The sequence below is a fragment of the Orcinus orca genome, chromosome 5, assembly GCF_937001465.1.
Source record: "Orcinus orca chromosome 5, mOrcOrc1.1, whole genome shotgun sequence".
In the NCBI taxonomy this organism is placed as follows: Eukaryota; Metazoa; Chordata; class Mammalia; order Artiodactyla; family Delphinidae; genus Orcinus; species Orcinus orca.
The window spans coordinates 140,173,943-140,193,786 of NC_064563.1; the positions used below are offsets into that span (position 1 = coordinate 140,173,943).

The window sequence follows — 19,844 nt, forward strand, 5'->3', positions numbered from 1 at the left end:
ACATGGAAACAACCTAAGTGTCCATTAATAGAAGAATGGATAAAGATGTGGTGTACATACAGTGGAAGATCATTCAGCCACAAAAAAAGAAGGAAATCCTGTTACTGAGTTTGTGACAACATGGATGAACTTGGGGGCATTAGGCTAAGTGACATAAATCAGAACGAGAAAGAAAAATACTGTAGGATCTGGTATGTGGAATCTAAAAAAAAGAACAGATTGGTGGTTGCCAGAGGGGAAGGGAGGAATGGTGAAGGGGATCAAAAAGGTTTAAAAAAAACACCAGAACCCATAACTTCTGAATACGACCATTTAGATGGTGGGAATTTGGATATGGCAAAAGGGCCTACTTCTGCTCAGATCCACCAACCAGGTCATGAGTCAGATGGTGTCAAGCAGCTTTTTCCCCTTCATTCATTTCTCCTCAACCCTCAGGAAGGTATCAAAGTTTTTTCTAAACCAGTATTTTCTTAAGATTTGTTCACAATTCAAATCCTTTGTGTGATGCCATACTGGGTACAAGTGAGGGGTGTTTTCACTCCGTCCTGGAGGTAAGGGGAGAATCCTCCGTGTTAACTGTATTAGTTTCTGATTGCTGCTGTAACAAATTACCACAGATTTAATGGTTTAAGACAACACAAATTGATCAACTTACAATTCTGGAGGTTCGAAGCCCTAAAATCAAGACATCAACAGAGCTGTGTTCTTTCTGAAGCCTCCAGAGGATAACCCATTTCCTTGCTTTTTCCAGTTTCTGGAGGTTACCTGCATCCCTGAGTCCCTGGCCCCTTCCTCCATCTTCAAAGCCAGCAATGGGAGCATCTTCAAATCAGTCTCAGTCTCCTTCCCTCCCTCCCTCTCGCTGCTTTTATCTTATATCTCCTTCTGCCTCTGACCTTCCTGCTTACCGCTAATAAGGAGATTTGGGATTACATTGTGCCCAGCAAGATAATCCAGGGATATCTTCCCATCTCAAGATCCTCAATTTAATCACATTTGCAAAGTCCCTTTTGCCATACAGAGGGACATCCACAGTTCTGGGGATTAGGGCTGGACATCTAGGAGGGGGGAGGGGACTGTAACCTGTGCCATTTTTGAAACTTTTCTCCTCCTTTCTCTCAAAAACCCCTAGCTCTTTTTTGAAGATTGTGTCACTTATAACCAATTGACTCTCCTCTTATGTAACCCAATGTTCCCCAACCTTTGCTGCACATTGGAATCAGAGAGCTTTTAAATCTCCCAACGCTTGGGTAACACCCCAGCACAGTTAAATCACGATGTCTGGGGATGGAGCCAGGCATTAGCACATTTTTTTTTTGAAGATCCCCAGGGCATTCTAATGTGAAAAATTGGGGAATGACTGCTATGAGCAACAGACTTTCTCCAAGCCACCCTAAGTACCCCTTCATCGACCTGCTGCATAATTTGCGGGGCCCAATGCAAAATGAAGATGCGGGACAAGTGTTTAAAAAAAAATCAAGAATTTCAGGACAGTAACAGCAGAGGGTGCAGACCCTGAGGCCAGCACGTTGGTCAGTGTTTTCTTCCCTCCTCATCTCTGAGGAGGTCAGTAGCTACGTGCAGGATCCATCCAGTGTCTTGGCTTCCCAGTCCCTTGACCTCCTTCACACCAACAAGATTTCCCTGTCCCCTTCATGTGGTTCATCCGTGCAACCTCTGAGAACTGGATCTCAAGGCATCCCACACTGACCCCCAGGACCCGGCTTGGCTCCAGTCTCCAAGCTTCGCCTCCAGGGGTGCCCTGCCCTCGGAGACCTCTGTTCCATCAACCCTACTGTATTTCCCTTATTATGAATTTCCGACCCTCTCATGTCCTTTCTTCTGTCCTTAGAGGCCATAGCCCTACACTACAATCCTTTCCTTGCAAACATCTTTCCCTGTGCTGTGTGAGCCTGGCAAAACACCAACTTCCTCCACCAGCTGCACTAGGGACTGGACGATGCTGGGGGGAAACTGAAAGAGGCCGATTGTGCTGTCTTGACATTTATGACCACAGGTCTCATGTGGGCCCCCAACTCTGCTGGTCAATGCTGCCTAATTCCCTAATAAATTCACTTTCCCATTCTGCGAGATGGCTATGCCTCCCTCAAGTTTCCTAAAAGAATCCTTCTTGCTAATGACCTCAAGTCACTCATCCTTCAAAGAGAAAACAGTACCCTCAAGGAGAGCCACCCAACATCCTACAAGTAGAGCTACACACGCTGATGTTTAGATGATTACCATTGTATAAAAACGTGCTTTCATCTCTCTCTCTCCCAGCTTTAAAAACTCTTTTAAAAGAGTTCAAGTCATACAAAGTATGTTCTCGACTATCACAGAATTAAGAAATCAATAACAGCAAGATATCTGGATAATCCCCAAAGAGTTGGAAGCTAAAAAATATACTTCTAAATACCCTTGGTCAAAGAAGATGTCAAAAAGTAAATTAGAAGGTATTTTAAACTGATTGAAATTGAAAACACAACATATCAGTGTTTACGGGATGCCACTAACATAGTACAGAAAGGGAAATTAATAGCCCTTAATGTCTATATTAGAAAAGAAGATCTTAAATCAATGATCTCAGCTTCCATGGTTAAAAAAAAAAAAAAAAAAACCCACAACACACACCAACTAGAAAACCCAAAGTGAGAAGAGAGGAAATAAAGATTAGAATGGAAATATAATATAACCAGAAAAAACAGAGAAACATATCAATGAAACCAAAAGCTTCTTCCTTAAGAAAATAAATAAGTAAATAGTTCTAACCAGAGAGATCAAGAAAAAGATATGAAAGACACAAAATACCAATATCAGGAATGAGAGAAGTGGCGTCACTCTTGATATTAAAAGGATGGATAAGGGCATATAATGAACGACTTCATGTCAGAGTCAACAACTTAGGTGATATACACAAATTTTTTGAAAAACATGAATTAAGCTCACTCAAGAAGAAACAAAATACCCGAATAGCCTTATATCTTTAAAATAGAGTTCCAAATAATCTTTAGGAGAAAAAAGAAAATACTGGGTGAGCCCCAGCAGGTGCCCACCTTCCTGACCTCACCTGTTGACTTGATGGAGAAAGTGGAGTCAAGGTGACAGACACAGGCAGCTCAGCCAACCTGTGCTTGGGTAGAGCTGAGTCATAATGAGATCCTAGCTCTCCATAAATCTAAAAGTCACTAATCAAACACACTCAGATCAAATGCATTCAGATTACACTAAAGAAGGTGGGTGGGAGAGTTCTAATTGCTTGTCCACACCGTGACACACCTTTGGAGATTCATTTTCAGTTGAACTTTGTGGCCACAAATTTCACTTAGAGAAAAAAATGCATATATGTATCCTCCTTGGACAAACCTAAAATGCACACACTTAGCACCCGTAGGAGTTGTGTAAGATGAATAAAAACATTCCGGTAAGAGGCTTCACCCACAATGAGAGTTTCATAAACATTCTCTCCCACTTGGGGGCGCACACAGCTAGGATCCCACACAGCTAGGTACCCTGCCCACACCTGTAAATCTGTTCTTGGGACCTTTTTTTCTCTCATTCCTCTCTTGAGTTTCTCTTAGGCAAGGAATGAGATCTATGTCCTGAGAAGCAGTTACCATGTCGAAACAATTTCACTGTAGTCAAGGAAAAAGCGAACATCCTCATTTTGCAGTGGATGACGGACGCACGCCCAAGAAAATTACTCAGCACTTGTTTTTCTCCTTTTGGGGTTCTCCTACAGTAGTTTCTTCAATCCAGCTGCAAGGAATCTCTAGACCCTATCGACCCATCACCGTCCGCTTTCGCTTTAGGGGAACAACGTCTCGACCCCGCAAACCACAGCTTGGCTCAAGAGGCGGGATCAAAAGAGGGCGCATCGCGGGGAGGGGGCGGACCCGGGAATGGGGCGTTACGAAACCTTCAGGAACAGACGGCCCCTCCTCGGAGGGGAGGGACCGAGGACCGGAGCCTTGTTCTCTGCAAGTCACAGCGCTGGATTCTAGAACACAGTTCTTCCTGGCTTCTCTGACTGTGGCCGGGCCTCCGCAGCGCGCGTCGCCCGTGGCCCACGGCCCGGTTCGCTCTTCACCCAACGGCCTCGCGCGCCCGGCACCTGGCCATGCCGTCCTACACCCGCGTGGCGCTGGTCACCGGGGCCAACAAGGGCATCGGCTTCGCCATCGCGCGCGACCTGTGCCGGCAGTTCCCTGGGGACGTGGTGCTCACGGCGCGGGACGTGGAGCGGGGCCGGGCGGCCGTGCAGCAGCTACAGGCCGAGGGCCTGAGCCCGCGCTTCCACCAGCTGGACATCGACGACCTGCAGAGCATCCGCGCCCTGCGCGCCTTCCTGCGCAAGGAGTACGGGGGGCTCAACGTGCTGGTCAACAACGCGGGCATCGCCTTCAAGAGTAGGTGTGGGGGGCGGGAGGTCCCCGGGCGCTCCGAGGGTGCCAGACAGTGAGCCGCATACGCCCCCTACCCGCCCACTTAAGTTATGGAAGGCAGAGCCCGCCCCTCGGGATGCTCTCAGCTCTCGCCTTCCACGGCTGGTTCTCGCTTCCCACGGAGTCGCGGGAGCGGTTCGTTTAGCTCAAGACCCGCCCGGGCGCCGGGCACAGTGCGCCCCGCCCGCCTGCCGGCCTCTGCGGGCCCGAGCACGCAAGGGCTCAGCCCAGGACCCTCCCAGGACAGACAGCTGCTGAGGTTTGCAAGAGAATCGGTCTCCTGCGAGGGGACCACGCCCTGCTAAGCTCATCAGCTTTCTAATGCAAGAAACATTTTCTCTGCGAACGGTCTCCAAACTCACTTTGGGCTTTCTCTTTCCTTGAAAGGGCGCATTCATAGATACGAGGAGGCATCTGCTCGGGACAGGAAGTGGATCTCGGGAGCACGATTAGTGCGCACGTGCACGCGCTAGTGGACTTGAGAGAGCTTTGATGGACCTTTTTAATGGGGAGGTTTGATAGGCTCTGGCAAAAAGGAAGCGAGCGTGTTTCCCACCCCCAGGGAAGCTATGTTTGTTATCAAACATATATAAGTGTGGTCTGAAGTAGCACCTTCCTTTGGGGCCGGGGCGAGGGGCGCGGGAGGGGGGAGATCAAGGAGATGACTTACTCTTATTATTCGAGTAAGAAAGTTATCGATCTGCCATGTACCGCGGGTAGAAATAAACAGGGCAGCCTCACTTACAACCTAGTGGGGAAGAGAAATCTAAGAGGCAGAGCGGAGGAAAACGAAGTATTGTGAAGCGTTAAGTCTTCCTCCCCTTGGCCTTGGGCCCTCGGCAGCGCCCTGCACCTGCAACTCGGTTTGCGGGCTTTCTGGGAGCGCGGGCGGGGGCGGGGGCGACTGACAGCCCCCGGAGCCGACGGCTGGGGAATTGGTGGATAAATACCCGGCTTCCTGGAGGACACACGGAGGAACACTGACTTCAGCTGGAAGCTCTTGCCCCTCAGAGTGTGGGCTGTCGGCCAGCAGCGCCTGCCCCGCTGGACACTCGCTGGAATCGCAGAACCCCAGCCCCGCCACCACACGTGCTGCGTGATAATCTGCATTTTAACAGAATCCCCAGGTGCCTCCTATGCCCATCCAAGACTGCGAACTTTGATCACTGCTGCTCGGAGTGTGGCTCGCAGACCAGGAGCCGTGGCGTCACCTGGGAACTGGTTAGAAATGCAAATTGTGGAGCCTCACCCCGGACCTTCAGGATCCCAAACTCTGGGGGCGGGGCCCAGAAGGCTGTGTTCTAACAGGTCCCGCAGGTGCTTCCCACACACGCTCCAAGTTTGAGAACCACGGATCTCGTGGTTTAAAAATTGTTTTAAAGGTAGTTTGTTTGGGGGACTTCCCTGGTGGCGCAGTGGTTAAGAATCCACCTGCCAATGCAGGGGATGCGGGTCGAGCCCTGGTCCGGGAAGATCCCACGTGCCATGGAGCAACTAAGCCCGTGCGCCACAACTACCGAGCCTGTGCTCTAGAGCCCCCCCCCCCCCGCCGCCGAGCCCGTGCTCCGCAACAAGAGAAGCCACCGCAATGAGAAGCCCGCGCACCGAACGGAAGAGTAGCCCCTGCTCGCTGCAACTAGAGAAAGCCCTCCCGCAGCAACGAAGACCCAACGCAGCCAAAAATCAATAAATTTATTGTTTTTAAAGTTAGCTGGTTTTGTCTTTCATTAGAGATAAGATCCACTTTGTCTTATGAATTTCAGGAGGAAATGCATCACTTTGTTTCCTTCTCTTTTTTGAAAGTTGATGATCCGACACCGTTTGACATTCAAGCTGAGATGACACTGAAGACAAACTTTTTTGCCACGAGAAATGTCTGCAGCGAATTACTGCCGATAGTGAAACCTCATGGTAAGTCCAGCTTTGTGGACTGTTAGGTTCCCTCCCCTCGGCAAGGGGGGTGTGGCCGGGGGGCTGTCCCCCAGGAATCACCCAGGGGTGCTATTTCTCTGTAGGGGGAAAAATAGAAAACTGCATGATTTTCTCATGGTATCTGGCCCCTCATCCGAACATTTCAGCTTTATTGAAAGATATGTATACCCCACTCCAAGTCTGTGGAAGAATGAATTCCCTTTTCCCCCAGAACTTGTGTGTTTGTATGCAGGCAGGCATGAGTGAACTTAAGCGTGTAGAGATGCATGTATGTTTAGATATCTGATTCATTTGAAGTTTATCCTTGTGTAGGAAGGAGATGGATCTAAATGTACCATTTTTCATATGGCTACCCAGTTGTTCTCTCAACATTTATGAAAAGTTCATCTTCTCCCCCACCTCCAAAAAGAAAGATGTGTATGATACATGGTGATGCTCTTGGGTCCCAAGTCATGAAGTGAATCCTAGAAGGATAAGGTGTTTCAAGTCCCCAAAGGCCTCTTGCCTTTGAGCAACTTCAGTGAGTCTTTCTCAGTTCCCCAAGGTGGCCGGGCCTCACCCAGTTCACCTGGGGCTTGGGGAAAGTGTCTGTTCTCTCATTACTATGAATTTCCCTCTATTCCTTTGTTCTTGCACCAACCTTTGCCAAGCTGGTTCAGAGCATCCAAAAGAAACTTTTCTTTATTAGGAAATATCTTTCCCACACTTCCAAGTATTCAGTGAATAACTTTTATTACTTTTCCCACAAACATTTATTGAGCACCTACCATAATCCAGGCATTACCCTGGTGCTGGGAATACAGTGGTGAGTATTGTGGGCATGGACAGTCCGGTCCATGGAGCACAGAGTCCAGTGGGGAAGACCACTGCCGACAAACAAGCCTAGCTGTGTAAATTACAACTGTGCTGGGAGGTGGGGAGAGAAGCCTTGCTTCCCTGAGGATTTTCTTTCCCAAGAAATCAACTGTGATTCTTAGGAAGAAGAACTCTGTGATTCTTACAAGAAACATGCTTTTCTTAATTTAACATTTTGAAGAAAGATGATCTCCAGTGCAAAAATATTTAAATTTAAAAAGATGCATGGTGAGAGTCCCACCTGTCTGCCCCTCCCCATTCTCCACAGGTGATTCTTGTTACTGGTTTCTTAGTGGGATGGGATCATAGAAAGCTCACAGGTAGAGTTTCAGGTACTGGCTCATAGAAGCCTTGGGTCCAGGGGCATGGAGTTGGTGAGTGTCCAGGGTCAAGGGGATAGAATTTTTAAATGCAAATCTAAGCAAAAATAAATGTGTATATATATATATTTGCTTCCCTTTTTACAAAAAAAAGAAAGGACATTAAGTATAACGTTTGCCACCTTGCTTTCTTCACTTACTATATCTGGGGCTCTTATTCTTTTTTACAGCTGTATAGTATTCCATTGTAGCTGTGTGTTTTACCAAGTATCATGAAATCTTCCTATGGATTTTAGAATCATAGAATTTGAAAGCTGCAAAGTATTGAAAAAAACTTACATTTTTAAAGTACATTTATGGTATCTGTCTACACCTTCACTTTATAAAGAAGGAAACTGAGCCCCAGAGAAGTGAATACAGCCAGGTAGTAGTACAGCTGGAAACAGTATCCCAGTTTCCTAACTTCACCCCTCAATCAAACCAGGATAATTAGTTCTAGTTAGGGAAGGATTATAGCACCAAATGATTGTGAACCAACCATTTTGAAAGGTAAAAGAAGTCTTTGGGGAGGGTGGGGCTCAGGGACCAATCCAGTGCTGGTGAATCACTGTCTTTAACCAGTTTTCTGTTACAGTAATTCCCAAAGCGGGAATCTTTGGTTTGCAACACATTGAGGATAGTGGTGACTTTTTAGTAAACGTCACTCTGGAGGGCAAAACGCTGAGCATCACTGCCCCTTGGTTTGTAGGGAGTCGCTTCCTCCAGATTCAAAGCTGATTTAAAAGCCACTCTTTATTTGGCTTTATAATATCACTTTAAAGAAAGTTAACCCGCTTGCTTATTGGTTCAAGATTGAGTGAATAGGTTAAGCCACTAGGGGGAGCTACTTGCCCACTCTTGCCGGAACGCAGTAGGGGTTGTTTCCGGACCGTGGAGCCACCTGGACCTCAGCCAAGAGTGGTGGTGATGGTGTGGGCTGAGCCCTTTTCAGGGCTGATGGGGCCCATTTAGCTGTTGCAACTGTCACCCCTTGGCCTCTCCCCCAGGGGTGTGCCTTGAGATCCAAGAGGACGCCTCTTCCTCTTAGGAAGTTTTTTATTTCCATCGAAGGCATAGAGTAGCTCCTGTAATTTGTTTTTTCTTTTCTTTCCTCCTTTCTTGTTTGAATTTAATTCCTTGTAGCAGCCAAGCGTTTGAATACAAAGCTGCTTAGCAAGTAATGAAGAGCATAACTTCAGCAAAGCAGAATTCCTGGCCAAAATATTGAAGTGAATCTAATCATAAAAAAAAAAAAAAAGCATGCCAATCCAAACTGGGGGAAATACTATAAAATAAAGGCTTAGAGTCTTTAAAAAGATCACTGTCAACTGCTCTAGTGTAAATAGACTAAAGAGATAGGACAACTAAATGCAATCCATTTATCCCTCCAGCGTCCATGCAATCCATTGGACCCAGGATGAAAACAAACAAAAAACCTATAAAGGAAGATTATTGAGACAATTAGGGACGTTTGCATATGGACTATAGTTTAGATAATAGTGTTGTACGATGATTAATGTGATCACATTTGCGGTTATGGAAGAGAATGCCCTTCTGTATACTGCAGTGTTTTAAGGTGAAGGTTTATGGTATCTGCCTACAATTAAGAGAAAGATAGAAAGCAAATGTGGCAAAATGTTGACAGTTGGTGAACTCAGCTGAAGGGTATATATATGGGTGTTTATTAAACCATTCTTGCAACTTCTCTGTAGGTTGCAAAGTTTTTCAAAGTTAAAAGTTGGGAAAAAGGGCACCCCTGGTGGTGCAATGGTTGGGAGTCCACCTGCCGATGCAGGGGACACGGGTTCGTGGCCCGGTCCGGGAAGATCCCACATGCCGCGGAGCAGCTGGGCCCCTGAGCCATGGCCGCTGAGCCTGCGCGTCCGGAGCCTGTGCTCCGCAACGGGAGAGGCCACAACAGTGAGAGGCCCGCGTACCGCACAAAAAAAAAAAAAAAAAAAAAAGTTGGGAAAGAACTATGTTATTACCAGAGAGAGACAGACAGAAGGAAGGAAGGAAATAATATACTGAAGAGTCTTGGGTCCCTGCGGGCTATGTGAGATGCTTATGTACAAGGACAGAGTGAGGGCATCTCCGTATGGGGCTGGGCCCACAAGAATCTCCCAGCATGTACACACCCCACCAACAAATGTGTACCTGTGGTGAATGCGACTCAGAAAATGAAATAAAATCCAATTATCCTGTTGGATGCAAAGAATATGGATTCAGTATAATATGTGAGAAAATAACCCCCCAAATTTGGTGCTTTTTGATGTTGGACAGAATGTGTAAATTCACACGGTCACTGGTTTGGGGATTTCTATCAATGCTTCAAATTATTTTCTAGTTTTTGGCCTTCATATTTTATTTTATGGACAGATCTGTCTCATTAGTAGCTGTGAATCATTGCTAATATGAATATTAACTCACTAATTATATTTAATTATTTGTTAACTATGGGCTAAAAAAAGGAATGAAAATCAAAACTGGGATGGAGAATCAACCCATTCCACATGTGAAAGTATCCATCATTAAGGATAGACAAGGGTCATTGGCAAGGGATTGCTTAAACCTGATTTTGGCACTCAGGGGTACAGAGGTGGCCCCAGGACCCTAGGAAATAATCTAAGGGTGAGGGCGCTGTCCCCCGGAAAGCAAGTTCACAAGTACCTGGAAATGTGTGTGTGTGTAGGAGGGTGTGTTTTATAAAACTACCTGGTGTCCTACAGACCTACCTTCTGCTCACCTAATGAATCACTGCCCTTTAGCCCCTGTTATTGACAGAAATGTGTTCTTCCTTTTGGCAGAACAAGGGACAAAAAGTTAAAACCCACTGGTGCATTCTTGAGGCATTTTTGAATACCTTTGGAGGTTTTTTTTTAATGCCTTCTAGAATCTTTATTTTTTTAAAAGGCTTAAAATGCTTGGCTATTTATTTATTTATTAGAATCTTTTTTTTTTTTTTTTTTGCAGTACGCGGGCCTCACTGTTGTGGCCTCTCCCGTTGCGGAGCACAGGCTCCGGACGCGCAGGCTCAGCGGCCATGGCTCACGGGCCCAGCCGCTCTGCGGCATGTGGGATCCTCCCGGACCGGGGCACGAACCCGTGTCCCCTGCATCGGCAGGCGGACTCTCAACCACTGCGCCACCAGGGAAGCCCTAGAATCATTTTTTAAATCAGCAATTACACCTGCCCCATGACTCAATCATGTTTGTCAGTAGTCAACCAACGATTGTTTATTTGTGACATGCTTCTATATTTTTCTTATTCTGTTTCAGGCAGAGTGGTGAATGTCAGTAGTTTACAGGGTTCCAAAGCCCTTGAAAATTGCAGCGAAGATCTGCAGGAGAAGTTCCGATGTAAGACACTCACAGAGGAAGACCTGGTGGAGCTCATGAAAAAGTTCGTGGAGGACACGAAAAATGAGGTGCATGAAAGGGAGGGCTGGCCCAACTCTGCTTATGGGGTGTCCAAACTGGGGGTCACGGTCTTATCGAGAATCCTGGCCCAGCGTCTGGATGAGAAGAGACAAGCGGACAGGATTCTGCTGAACGCATGCTGCCCCGGGTGGGTGAAGATGGACATGGTGGGAGCTCACGGCTCCAGGACCGTGGAGGAGGGGGCTGAGACTCCCGTCTACTTGGCCCTCCTGCCTCCAGATGCCACCGGGCCTCACGGGCAGCTAGTCCGGGACAAAGTCGTCCAAACCTGGTGAATGTCTGCTTTGGCACTTGAGGCTTAATAAATGTTTGGGGAATGAATGAATTCTGGTGTTGTAGTCCGATTCTGTTTCTGTCCTTGCGGGGCATCGATGAGAAAGTGTCTAGTTCTGGGACTTTCCTGGTGACGCAGTGGTTAAGAATCTGCCTGCCAATGCAGGGGACATGGGTTCGAGCCCTGGTCCAGGAAGATCCCACATGCCGCGGAGCAACTAAGCCCCTGCGCCACAACTACTGAAGCCCGCACACCTAGAGCCCGTGCTCTGCAACAAGAGAAGCCACCGCAATGAGAAGCCCGTGCACCGCAACGAAGTGTAGCCCCTGCTCACCACAACTAGAAAAAGCGCGCACACAGCAACAAAGACCCAACACAGCCCAAAATAAATTAATTAATTAATTTTTTTTAAAAAAAGGAAAGTGTCTAGTTCTGGAATGGAGCTGAGCAATTTTGCTCTGCCCAAGCTCTAGCCTGAGAGGGAGATGCACATAGTCCGGTGGTTCTCAAATATTAGAGGGCAGCCAAATCACTTGGAGGGTGTGTTAAAACATTGCCTGGAATTGGGGCCCAAGAGTGGGCATTTCTATCAAGTTCCCAGGTGCTGCTGGTATTGGGATGGCACTTAGAGAACCACTAGCCTCCTGAGAGGTCCCAGGGCTGCAGAGCGGGTCCCAGCCACGTTCCAGGTGTCCCTTGCTGTTTCCAGGTTGTCGACTCTATAAGGATGGTGATTTATCCTGTTTCCTTAGTTCTGCAACCCTGCTTTAGATCTCATTCTGTTTTCCTACATTTGAGTACATTGAAATTGGTTCTTACACTTATGAAGTTGTGTGGCTTGAGGGACTCGGGAGGGATGTCCTTATTTTGTTGGGTTATGGTTTCTTCCGTAATAGGTTTTCCGTTTGGGTTTTGCATCCTGTGTTCTTCCCAGAACATTTGCAAGGTTGCCCTGCCACTCTTCATCTAGTTCATGCCTGGGCAACTTTGTCCAGACCATTTCTTTGCTCTGACACATGCAGATATTTTCTCCTTAGCCTATTCTACTCCCCTGTAAGATACAGCCCAGGGTGGTTCTTCAGATGCCCCTCCCTGGGCCCCTTTTGCGGTCTCTCTGACAACAGGCAACTCCACTGCTTTCAAATGAGATTGGTTTTGCAAGCAGCCTCCTGCGTTCTGGTTATACCCTGCAGAAAAAAGACCTGGCGACCAAAGATTCTTACAAAAGACAAGAAATATACTTGCAAAGAAAGTTTACAAGGGAGTCAAGACTTCAGAAGGAATGGGTAGCCAAACAACAAAAATGCAACAGGGGGCTTCCCTGGTGTCGCAGTGGTTGAGTCTGCCTGCCGATGCAGGGGACACGGGTTCGTGCCCCGGTCCGGGGTGATCCCACATGCCACGGAGCGGCTGGGCCCGTGAGCCATGGCCGCTGAGCCTGCGCGTCCGGAGCCTGTACTCTGCAACGGGAGAGGCCACAACAGTGAGAGGCCCGCGTACCGCAAAAAAAAAAAAAAGATAAAGAAAAGCAGCTACAGTGTGGCCCAAATAGAGATGGCCCCTCTTCTCACAGTGACATCCATTCCCCAGCTTCAGACCATCCCTGAGATCCTAGGTTCTAAGAGATGCTCTAAGAAACTCTTGTATCCTTTAAAGAAGTTTCCCTTTTCCTTAAGCTGGTCTGAAGTGGCTTACTGTTGCTTGCAACCAAAAGGAATCTAACGAACAGAAGTGCATGAAAACGTTTCATAGTATGCTGTAAAGGCAAAAATATCATGAAGTGAGAACCCATGGCGTGCTAGTCCATATGTCACGCTTAATACTTTCCTGACATTGTTTTATTTTTATTTTTTTGCCGTACGTGGGCCTCTCACTGTTGTGGCCTCTCCCGTTGCGGAGCACAGACTCCGGACACGCAGGCTCAGCGGCCATGGCTCACAGGCCAAGCCGCTCTGCGGCATATGGGATCCTCCCGGACCGGGGCACGAACCCGCATCCCCTGCATCGGCAGGCAGACTCTCAACCACTGTGCCACCAGGGAAGCCCCTGACATTGTTTTACATAATTCTCACAATAGTCCTTTGAGGTAGGGATTAATGTCATTTTTTTCAAGTGAGGAAATAAAGGCTTGGAGAGGCTGATTAACTTATTCAAGATCACACAACTAAGAGCCAAGAGTCAGAATTGTATCCAGGACTGTCTGACAGAAAACTTCCCTGGTGCCTAGCACTTGGTACATCCAGCTTCACTATGACGAGTCTAAAGACCACAGGCAACTCCCCTGGTGTAAAAATTAAGGAAGATGATACATTGAATCTAAGGGATTTGTAAGCCATATGATTATTAGATCCCCAGACCAGCCTCTGTGTGAACTTTTCCATAAAGTAGATACATGAAATACGGTCTTAAAGTGGCATATTTTATTATTTATTTATTTGGCCGTGCCACACGGCATGTGGGATCTTAGTTCCCCAACCAGGGATCGAACCTGCACCCTCTGCAGTGAAAGTATGGAGTCCTAACTACTGGACTGCCAGGGAATTCCCTAAAGTGGCATATTTTAAATGGATTATCTCATACGTGTTTTTAGGCACCAAATTGTGCCGAGATCCCATCCACATCAGCTTCTCTGTGATATACTTTTCGAGGTTGACACCCGTGTGGGAAACCCACACACAGCATCAGCTTTAGACCTGGTCTGTAGACTTTGCCCTCACCTACTGAACTGTAACAGGATTGTGACAGCCCAAGAGCCCAAACAGTGATACGGTGGAGATCAAAGCAGGTGATCATGACGATCCTGACAAAGGTTTACTCGTTACTGCAAGTCAACCACAAAGTGGGAACAGCATCAACTTCAGAACTATGCAAGATTTCTACAAAGATGGGTGGAGAAGAGACGGGCTTGGAGGGTCACCAGTATCTGCACACGGAAACTCAGAATGAGTTTCCCTGGGCCAATCTTCCTGATAGGTGGGCCAGCCTGACCCATTTCCTCTGATTTACAGTGCTTTCTTCACTCTCAAAAGGGGTAAAGTTCTGATTTAAATTAAATCTGAAGTGCCCTAATTAGTTTGAGTATTATTATGCAAGGAATCTATGTTATTTACATGTCTTAAACAGATGAACACAGCTCAGTACATCAAGGGTGACAAGACAGCTTGACCCAAGTAAACAGATCCTTGTAAGAATAAACTTTTAAATCTTAGTGCTGTACATTTACATATAATCCTAATTATAAATGGAGTTCTTTTAAGGGTTTACACTACCCTTATTTGTCAAAGTTAATTTATATTAACCTCCCACACACCTGGCATTCTTCAGACCTAGGTGACCTAACTATAAGGGAAGTGTTTTATTTTATATAAATGCACTAGGACAAAGTTGTACATGGTGGTTTTGGCACAAACTGATTCTCTCTCCTTAATGGTGGGTATAAGCAGTTCTTTTATCTCTGTTAGTTCAATGCCATGTGCAGTGTGGCTAGGATTTGAGAAACCTAAAAAGAAAGAAACACCTGTTTGTCAACTTTGTTTTTGTAAAAATGGAGCTTATCGCATCTTCATTAGGAAATCAATTTTCATGAAATTAATTCTTTGTCTTGCAAATGCTCAATCCTTTAGTTTTCTTCTGTTTTTACTTTAAGACCATTCCTATAATTGACCATTAGAGGATTTACATCTGGGACACTTGGTATATGCCAATTGGGTGGAGATGGAATCAGAATCAGAAGCCTGGCTGGTGAGAGGTCCAGCATCCCAAACTATTAAAACATTCTTGATGTTTGGGGGGAGGTGATAGATCCCCTCGGGAATCTGATACAAACTCTATACTCTTTCTCCAGAAACATACATAACACAAAATATTCTACACAATTTCAACGTGTTCATGGACTCCCCACTCCCACCCCCCCAAACTCTTTCATGGATGGCCTAGCATTTATGAGCCCCAAACTAGGTCTGAAAATTCCCAGGGGACAGTGAGGGGTTAAATTGTTAGAGGCTTCCATAGAAATCGCAACCTCAATCAACAGGTGCCACTGTTTTGGTTGGCTGGGAGCCTGAGCCGGTGCAATCAGGATGCTCAGGTGAAATGTGCCTGAGTCCCGTCATCAGGTGCTTCTCGCTCTGCAGCTGTCAGGCCAGGTTGGGTGCATCTGGACTGTCCAGGTCCGAAGGCTCCTGAGGATGACAGGAAGGGGTTAGAGTTTATCTGGAAACATGAATGCTCTTTAGACTTGATGTGAGGTCTCCTTTCTGAGCCAGAGCCCACATTAAGAAGCTCATTCCAGGAATTATCCACCTCACCTTCTCAGATGCCAAGGGTCGGAAAAGTGCGGCCTGTGGGGCCGGCGCACCTTACCAGGGTCCCCAAACCTCCAGCGGCCCGAGCGTGTACAGAAGGGCTCATTTCGCTTCCTCCCCGAGAGTTTGGGTGTAGTCCCGATGGCCAAGTGCCACGGAGCCCACCTTTCTCGGGTCCATCGGTTCTCCTTGTCTGTAACTCCAAACCTCTCCTTGGGCCGGCTGATTCACTGACCGACGTCCCCTTCCATTTGGGTGTGTCGGGGGAAGGCCCAGATGAGAGGCGGAGCCAAACCTCCCCCCAACCTGTGCGATGTCTCCCCAGAAGCAGACCCGCGGCGAGGGCAGGAGCTAGTTGTTCTCGCTGAGAGCGACGCCCGCCGCCGGGAAGCTGCGGGAGACTTGAGGTGGGAGCCCTGGGCTCTGGAGTCCGTGTTCAGGACCCGCCCCCGCGCGCTGAGGACCCGCCCCCGGGACCCACCCCGCCAGCCGAGGTACCGCCTCCTGGTCCCGCCCCCCAAGCCAAGGGCCCGTCTTCCGGGCCCTGCCCCGAGCGTCGAGGACACTCCCCGGCCTCTGCCCCACTCACCAAGCGCTCTCCCTTAGCCACGCCCCCCACGCGCCGAGGGCCCGCTCTCCGCCCTGCCTCGCCCCGTCCGCAGAGAAGCCCCACCTTTGGCCGCGCCCCTATATGCCAAGGGCCCGCCTCCCGGCCCAGCCCTTCTAGGCTCCTCCCCACGCACCGAGGGCCCGCCCTTGTCCCCGCCCCCAAGCGTCTAAGGTCCGTCCCCTCGGCCCGCCCAGTGTCCTGGAGCCGCGGCCGCTGCGGCTCGGGAGCTGCGCTTCCTCCGCCGTTCCGGCTGCCGGCCGCGCCGCAGCTGCCGATCGTTTAACCCTTGGCGTCCAGCTTGGCTCCTCCGCGCCTCCCGTGGGCGCGCCCGCTGAGAAAGGCCGCCGCCGCCGGTAAGTCAGGCCGGCGCCTTCGGCCGCCAGGCGAAGCCGAGGGAGCCGGGGCGTCTCCTCTTGCGGGTCCGTGAGCGGCAGGTGCTTCCTCTCCGGGTGCACAGGGTTCGGGCGGTGCCTTGGAGGCGGGCCTGGTGTGCAGGTGGCTCCCCCGAGCGCGGCCGGGGCCCGCCGGCGCTCACTGCTGCAGTGCGGGGGCGGCCCTAGCGAGGCCGCCAGTGGGCGTGGGCTCCGGCCCCGGCCCCGCAAGGGACAGCCCGGGAGGCTAAGCGGGGTCCCCTCCCGGTTCCCCCGGCTCCCCGCAGCGAAGGAAGAGCGGCCGGGCCCGGCGTGGCCTCCCGTCCGGCAGGTAGAGGTCAGGTGGGTCACGGCCCGGCCGCCCCTCACCGCGGCCGGCGGATGCCGAAGCCGCGGCTTTGTTTGCTCGAGGTCCTGGTCGGGGAGCAGGGCTAGGGATCGAGACCTTTATAAGTTGAAGGCTTTCCTGTTAAGGGAAGACCCCCCAAGTCTTCCCGACTGTCTGCAGGAGAAGGGATCCCAGCCGTAGTGCGCGCTCAGCCGCCTGGCCCCTCCGTCTTGCAGGATTGCCAGCTGCTGCCTTCCTGGATGGTCTTTTACCAACTCAGTGCCGCTGCTTATGGAGTCTGTTACCCTCAGGTGTTTCCCTAACCTGGGACAGCTGCCCTACACTTGGGAGAATCTTTGCAGCATATTTTGGTTAAGGCAGTGGAGGCGCTCCTCTGCCCCCAAGGCTTTCTCCCATTATGTGTCTTACATTTTTGCCACCTCAATTTAATTACCATTCTGAAAGACCCGATTCAAAATCACGTGCCCTCCTTGATTAAACCACTTGCAGATGAGTGTTTCTGTGCCGTGACTGAGGATCATTATCTACTGATAAGTGTTCTGGCTCATGGGAGGGTGACTCTGACACTTTCCACTCACCTATGTTTTCATTTAACTCAGAAACGGTCCTTCGTGTAAACATCTTTAATACTAACTTCTTTTGGATCTAGACAGTTGATTTTTCACTCCAACTTGTTTTCCTAAGAAATTAAGAATGGTTAAGGTGAGAGATCCCCAGCTGACATTTTCCATTTTCTGGCGGATTCATCTGGTCTGATACGCCTGTTTATACGACTACTCCTTTGGGTGTAATTGTTAGGAGGCTGTAGAACTCTATCAGTCTTACTGAGCTATTGAGTCTCTCACAGAAAAGGTATCCAGAGTAGATTGCAAAAACATTGTCAAAAGAGGTCTATAAGGGCTGCGCTATTAATTTTACCTGTAGCTTAATGTAGTCGAGGCTCTGTGGCACCTGGCTGGCCTGAGCTGGAATCCTAATTCTGCCAGTTACTTGCTATGTGACCCCAGCAATTTTCTGGAGTGCCTGATTCCCAGTATCTTCATCTGGAGGCTGATAATACCCATCTCTTAGGACTCTTGTGTGTTGCGTGAGAGAAATACATGCAGAAATGATGGATTTGCCAAGCCCCCCCCCCAGAAGACTCGCTTACTAGCATAGTATCAAGTGCTCCGTATTTTGAAATAAAAGAGCTTGCATATTTCCAAACTTCTCACCAGTGCTGTTAGTTACATTGAATAGTACTTTCTTCTTTTTTTTTTTTTTTTTTTTTTGCGGTACGCGGGCCTCTCACTGTTGTGGCCTCTCCCGTTGCGGAGCACAGGCTCCGGACGCACAGGCTCAGCGGCCATGGCTCACGGGCCCAGCCGCTCCGCGGCACGCGGGATCCTCCCGGACCGGGGCACGAACCCGTGTCCCCTGCATCGGCAGGCGGACTCTCAACCACTGCGCCACCAGGGAAGCCCAGTACTTTCTTCTTATAGCCAACCATAACATTGAACTGCTCCAGTTACCTGCTCTTACCTGGCTGACGCCTTCCTAACCGTGAGCAGTGGTACCCCTCTGCCACCTCCCCTCCTAAACACATGTTATCGCTGACAAGGCTCTCTTCCTGCTAACAAGCGCTCACCCCTGTGGACTTTGAGGACGTCTCTGCTGGTAGCTGGGCTTCCTCTGCCCTTCTTGCCAGCATCACTCTGTTACATCAGCCCACCCTCCATCACTGTGCCGCATTAAATTGAAATTACATGTTTAGGTATTTCCTCTTTTATTAGGCTCTGAACTGCGAGAGTAGAACCCTGCCTTGTTCATGTTTCTTTCTCCAGTGCGTAGACACCTAATACAGTGAACAGACTGCATGGAGTATTGCAGTGGTTCAGAGACACGGGATTTCAGACCTGTACATTTCCTGGAATTAAAAAAAAAAAACTTATGGACTGTAGGGATGTACTAATGTCTTATCTCTTTACTTGGCAAAACAAACTACACCTCTCCTTACCATCCTTGATATTTTCAAAAAGTATGAAGGCTATTATTTCAGAAAAAGGGGCAGGCCTTTCCAAGAATGAGCAGGCGATCTTACGGTGTGCCTATGCATAGCACAGTATATTTTTGCAGAGAGGCCCAGCATGTGCAAAGGCTCTGTGGTAGAATGAGTTGTCTTAGGACAAGCAGAGTGCCTTGAGGAGAGTCAGGTGGAGCCTTGTAGGCCACAGAGTGGGGTGGGGGGAGTGTGGACTTACTGTAGGCTTAATGGGAAGAGTTTAAACATGGTGGGGAAATGCTTTATGTTTTAAGAGGACTTGGAGTGCTGTGTGAAAGTACACTGGAGAGGGGCAAGAGTGAAGGAGAACCCTTAGGAAGCTTCTGCAGCAGGCTTGCAGGAGAAAGGTGGCTTGCACAGTGGAGAGTCCACGGGTATTTTGGAAGAAGAGCCAACGGGACTTGGGTTGAGTGTGACAGGTGAAGAGAAGGAAGAGTCCAGGACGATGTTGAAGTTCCCATAGATGGCGGGGCCACTTTCTGAGGAAAAGAAGACTGGAGAAGGAGCAGGTTGAGCAGATAGAATCAAGAGTAGAGGGTTTTTTAACACGGAAGCAACTTAAATGTCCACTGACGGATGAATGTATAAAGAAGATATGGTGTATATACATGCAATGGAATATTACGCAGCCATAGAAAAGAGTGAAATAATGCCATTTTTAGCAACATAGATGGACCTAGAGATTATCATACTAAGTGAAGTAAGTCAGAAAGAGACAAATACTATATGATATCACTTCTATGTGGAACCTAAAATATGACACAAATGAACTTATCTACGAAACAGAAACAGACTCACAGACATAGAGAACAGACTTGTGGTTGCCAAGGGGGAGGGGAGGTAGGGGAGGGATGGGGTGGGAGTTTG

At 48.6% G+C, this 19,844-nt stretch overlaps 3 protein-coding genes across 8 annotated transcripts in view; 2 read left to right on the top strand and 1 right to left on the bottom strand.

Annotated features, from left to right (window-relative positions):
• The first annotated feature begins 3,954 nt into the window (after positions 1-3,954).
• On the top strand, positions 3,955-11,353 carry LOC101289932 (carbonyl reductase [NADPH] 3). The gene is made up of 3 exons (XM_004264545.3): positions 3,955-4,406; positions 6,246-6,353; positions 10,867-11,353. Exons 1-3 carry the CDS (start codon positions 4,118-4,120, stop codon positions 11,301-11,303), a joined length of 834 nt encoding a protein of 277 aa, XP_004264593.1. The 5' UTR covers positions 3,955-4,117; the 3' UTR covers positions 11,304-11,353.
• A 3,019-nt stretch (positions 11,354-14,372) lies between these two features.
• Positions 14,373-19,205, bottom strand: LOC117199280 (uncharacterized). Its single transcript, XM_049709866.1, has 3 exons — positions 19,177-19,205; positions 15,610-17,032; positions 14,373-15,483 (listed from the first exon to the last, which is right to left on the bottom strand). The coding sequence occupies exons 1-2, from the start codon at positions 19,203-19,205 to the stop codon at positions 16,330-16,332; spliced, it is 732 nt and encodes a 243-aa protein (XP_049565823.1). The 3' UTR covers positions 14,373-15,483; positions 15,610-16,329.
• Positions 16,429-19,844, top strand: part of DOP1B (DOP1 leucine zipper like protein B) — a 110,379-nt gene continuing 106,963 nt past the window's right edge. For 4 of the 6 annotated variants that reach the window (XR_004480476.2, XM_033418258.2, XM_004264546.4 and 1 more), the window contains exon 1: positions 16,429-16,569. The gene's annotated coding sequence lies outside the window, so the exon portion shown is untranslated. Of the gene's footprint in view, positions 16,570-17,125; positions 17,287-19,844 lie in introns of those variants that run through there. The other 2 variants (XM_033418259.2, XM_049710596.1) reach the window with 2 other exon arrangements.

Bases quoted from the DNA above. Each gene is read 5' to 3' on its own strand.
- LOC117199280 (XM_049709866.1), bottom strand. From the start codon at position 19,205: ATGTTTAAACTCTTCCCATTAAGCCTACA. The intron at 17,033-19,176 runs GTAAGTCCACAC...CAACTTATAAAG, and splicing joins CTCTTCCCATTAAGCCTACA to GTCTCGATCCCTAGCCCTGC.
- LOC101289932 (XM_004264545.3), top strand. From the start codon at position 4,118: ATGCCGTCCTACACCCGCGTGGCGCTGGTCACCGGGGCCAACAAGGGC. The intron at 4,407-6,245 runs GTAGGTGTGGGG...CTTTTTTGAAAG, and splicing joins CGCGGGCATCGCCTTCAAGA to TTGATGATCCGACACCGTTT. The intron at 6,354-10,866 runs GTAAGTCCAGCT...ATTCTGTTTCAG, and splicing joins GCCGATAGTGAAACCTCATG to GCAGAGTGGTGAATGTCAGT.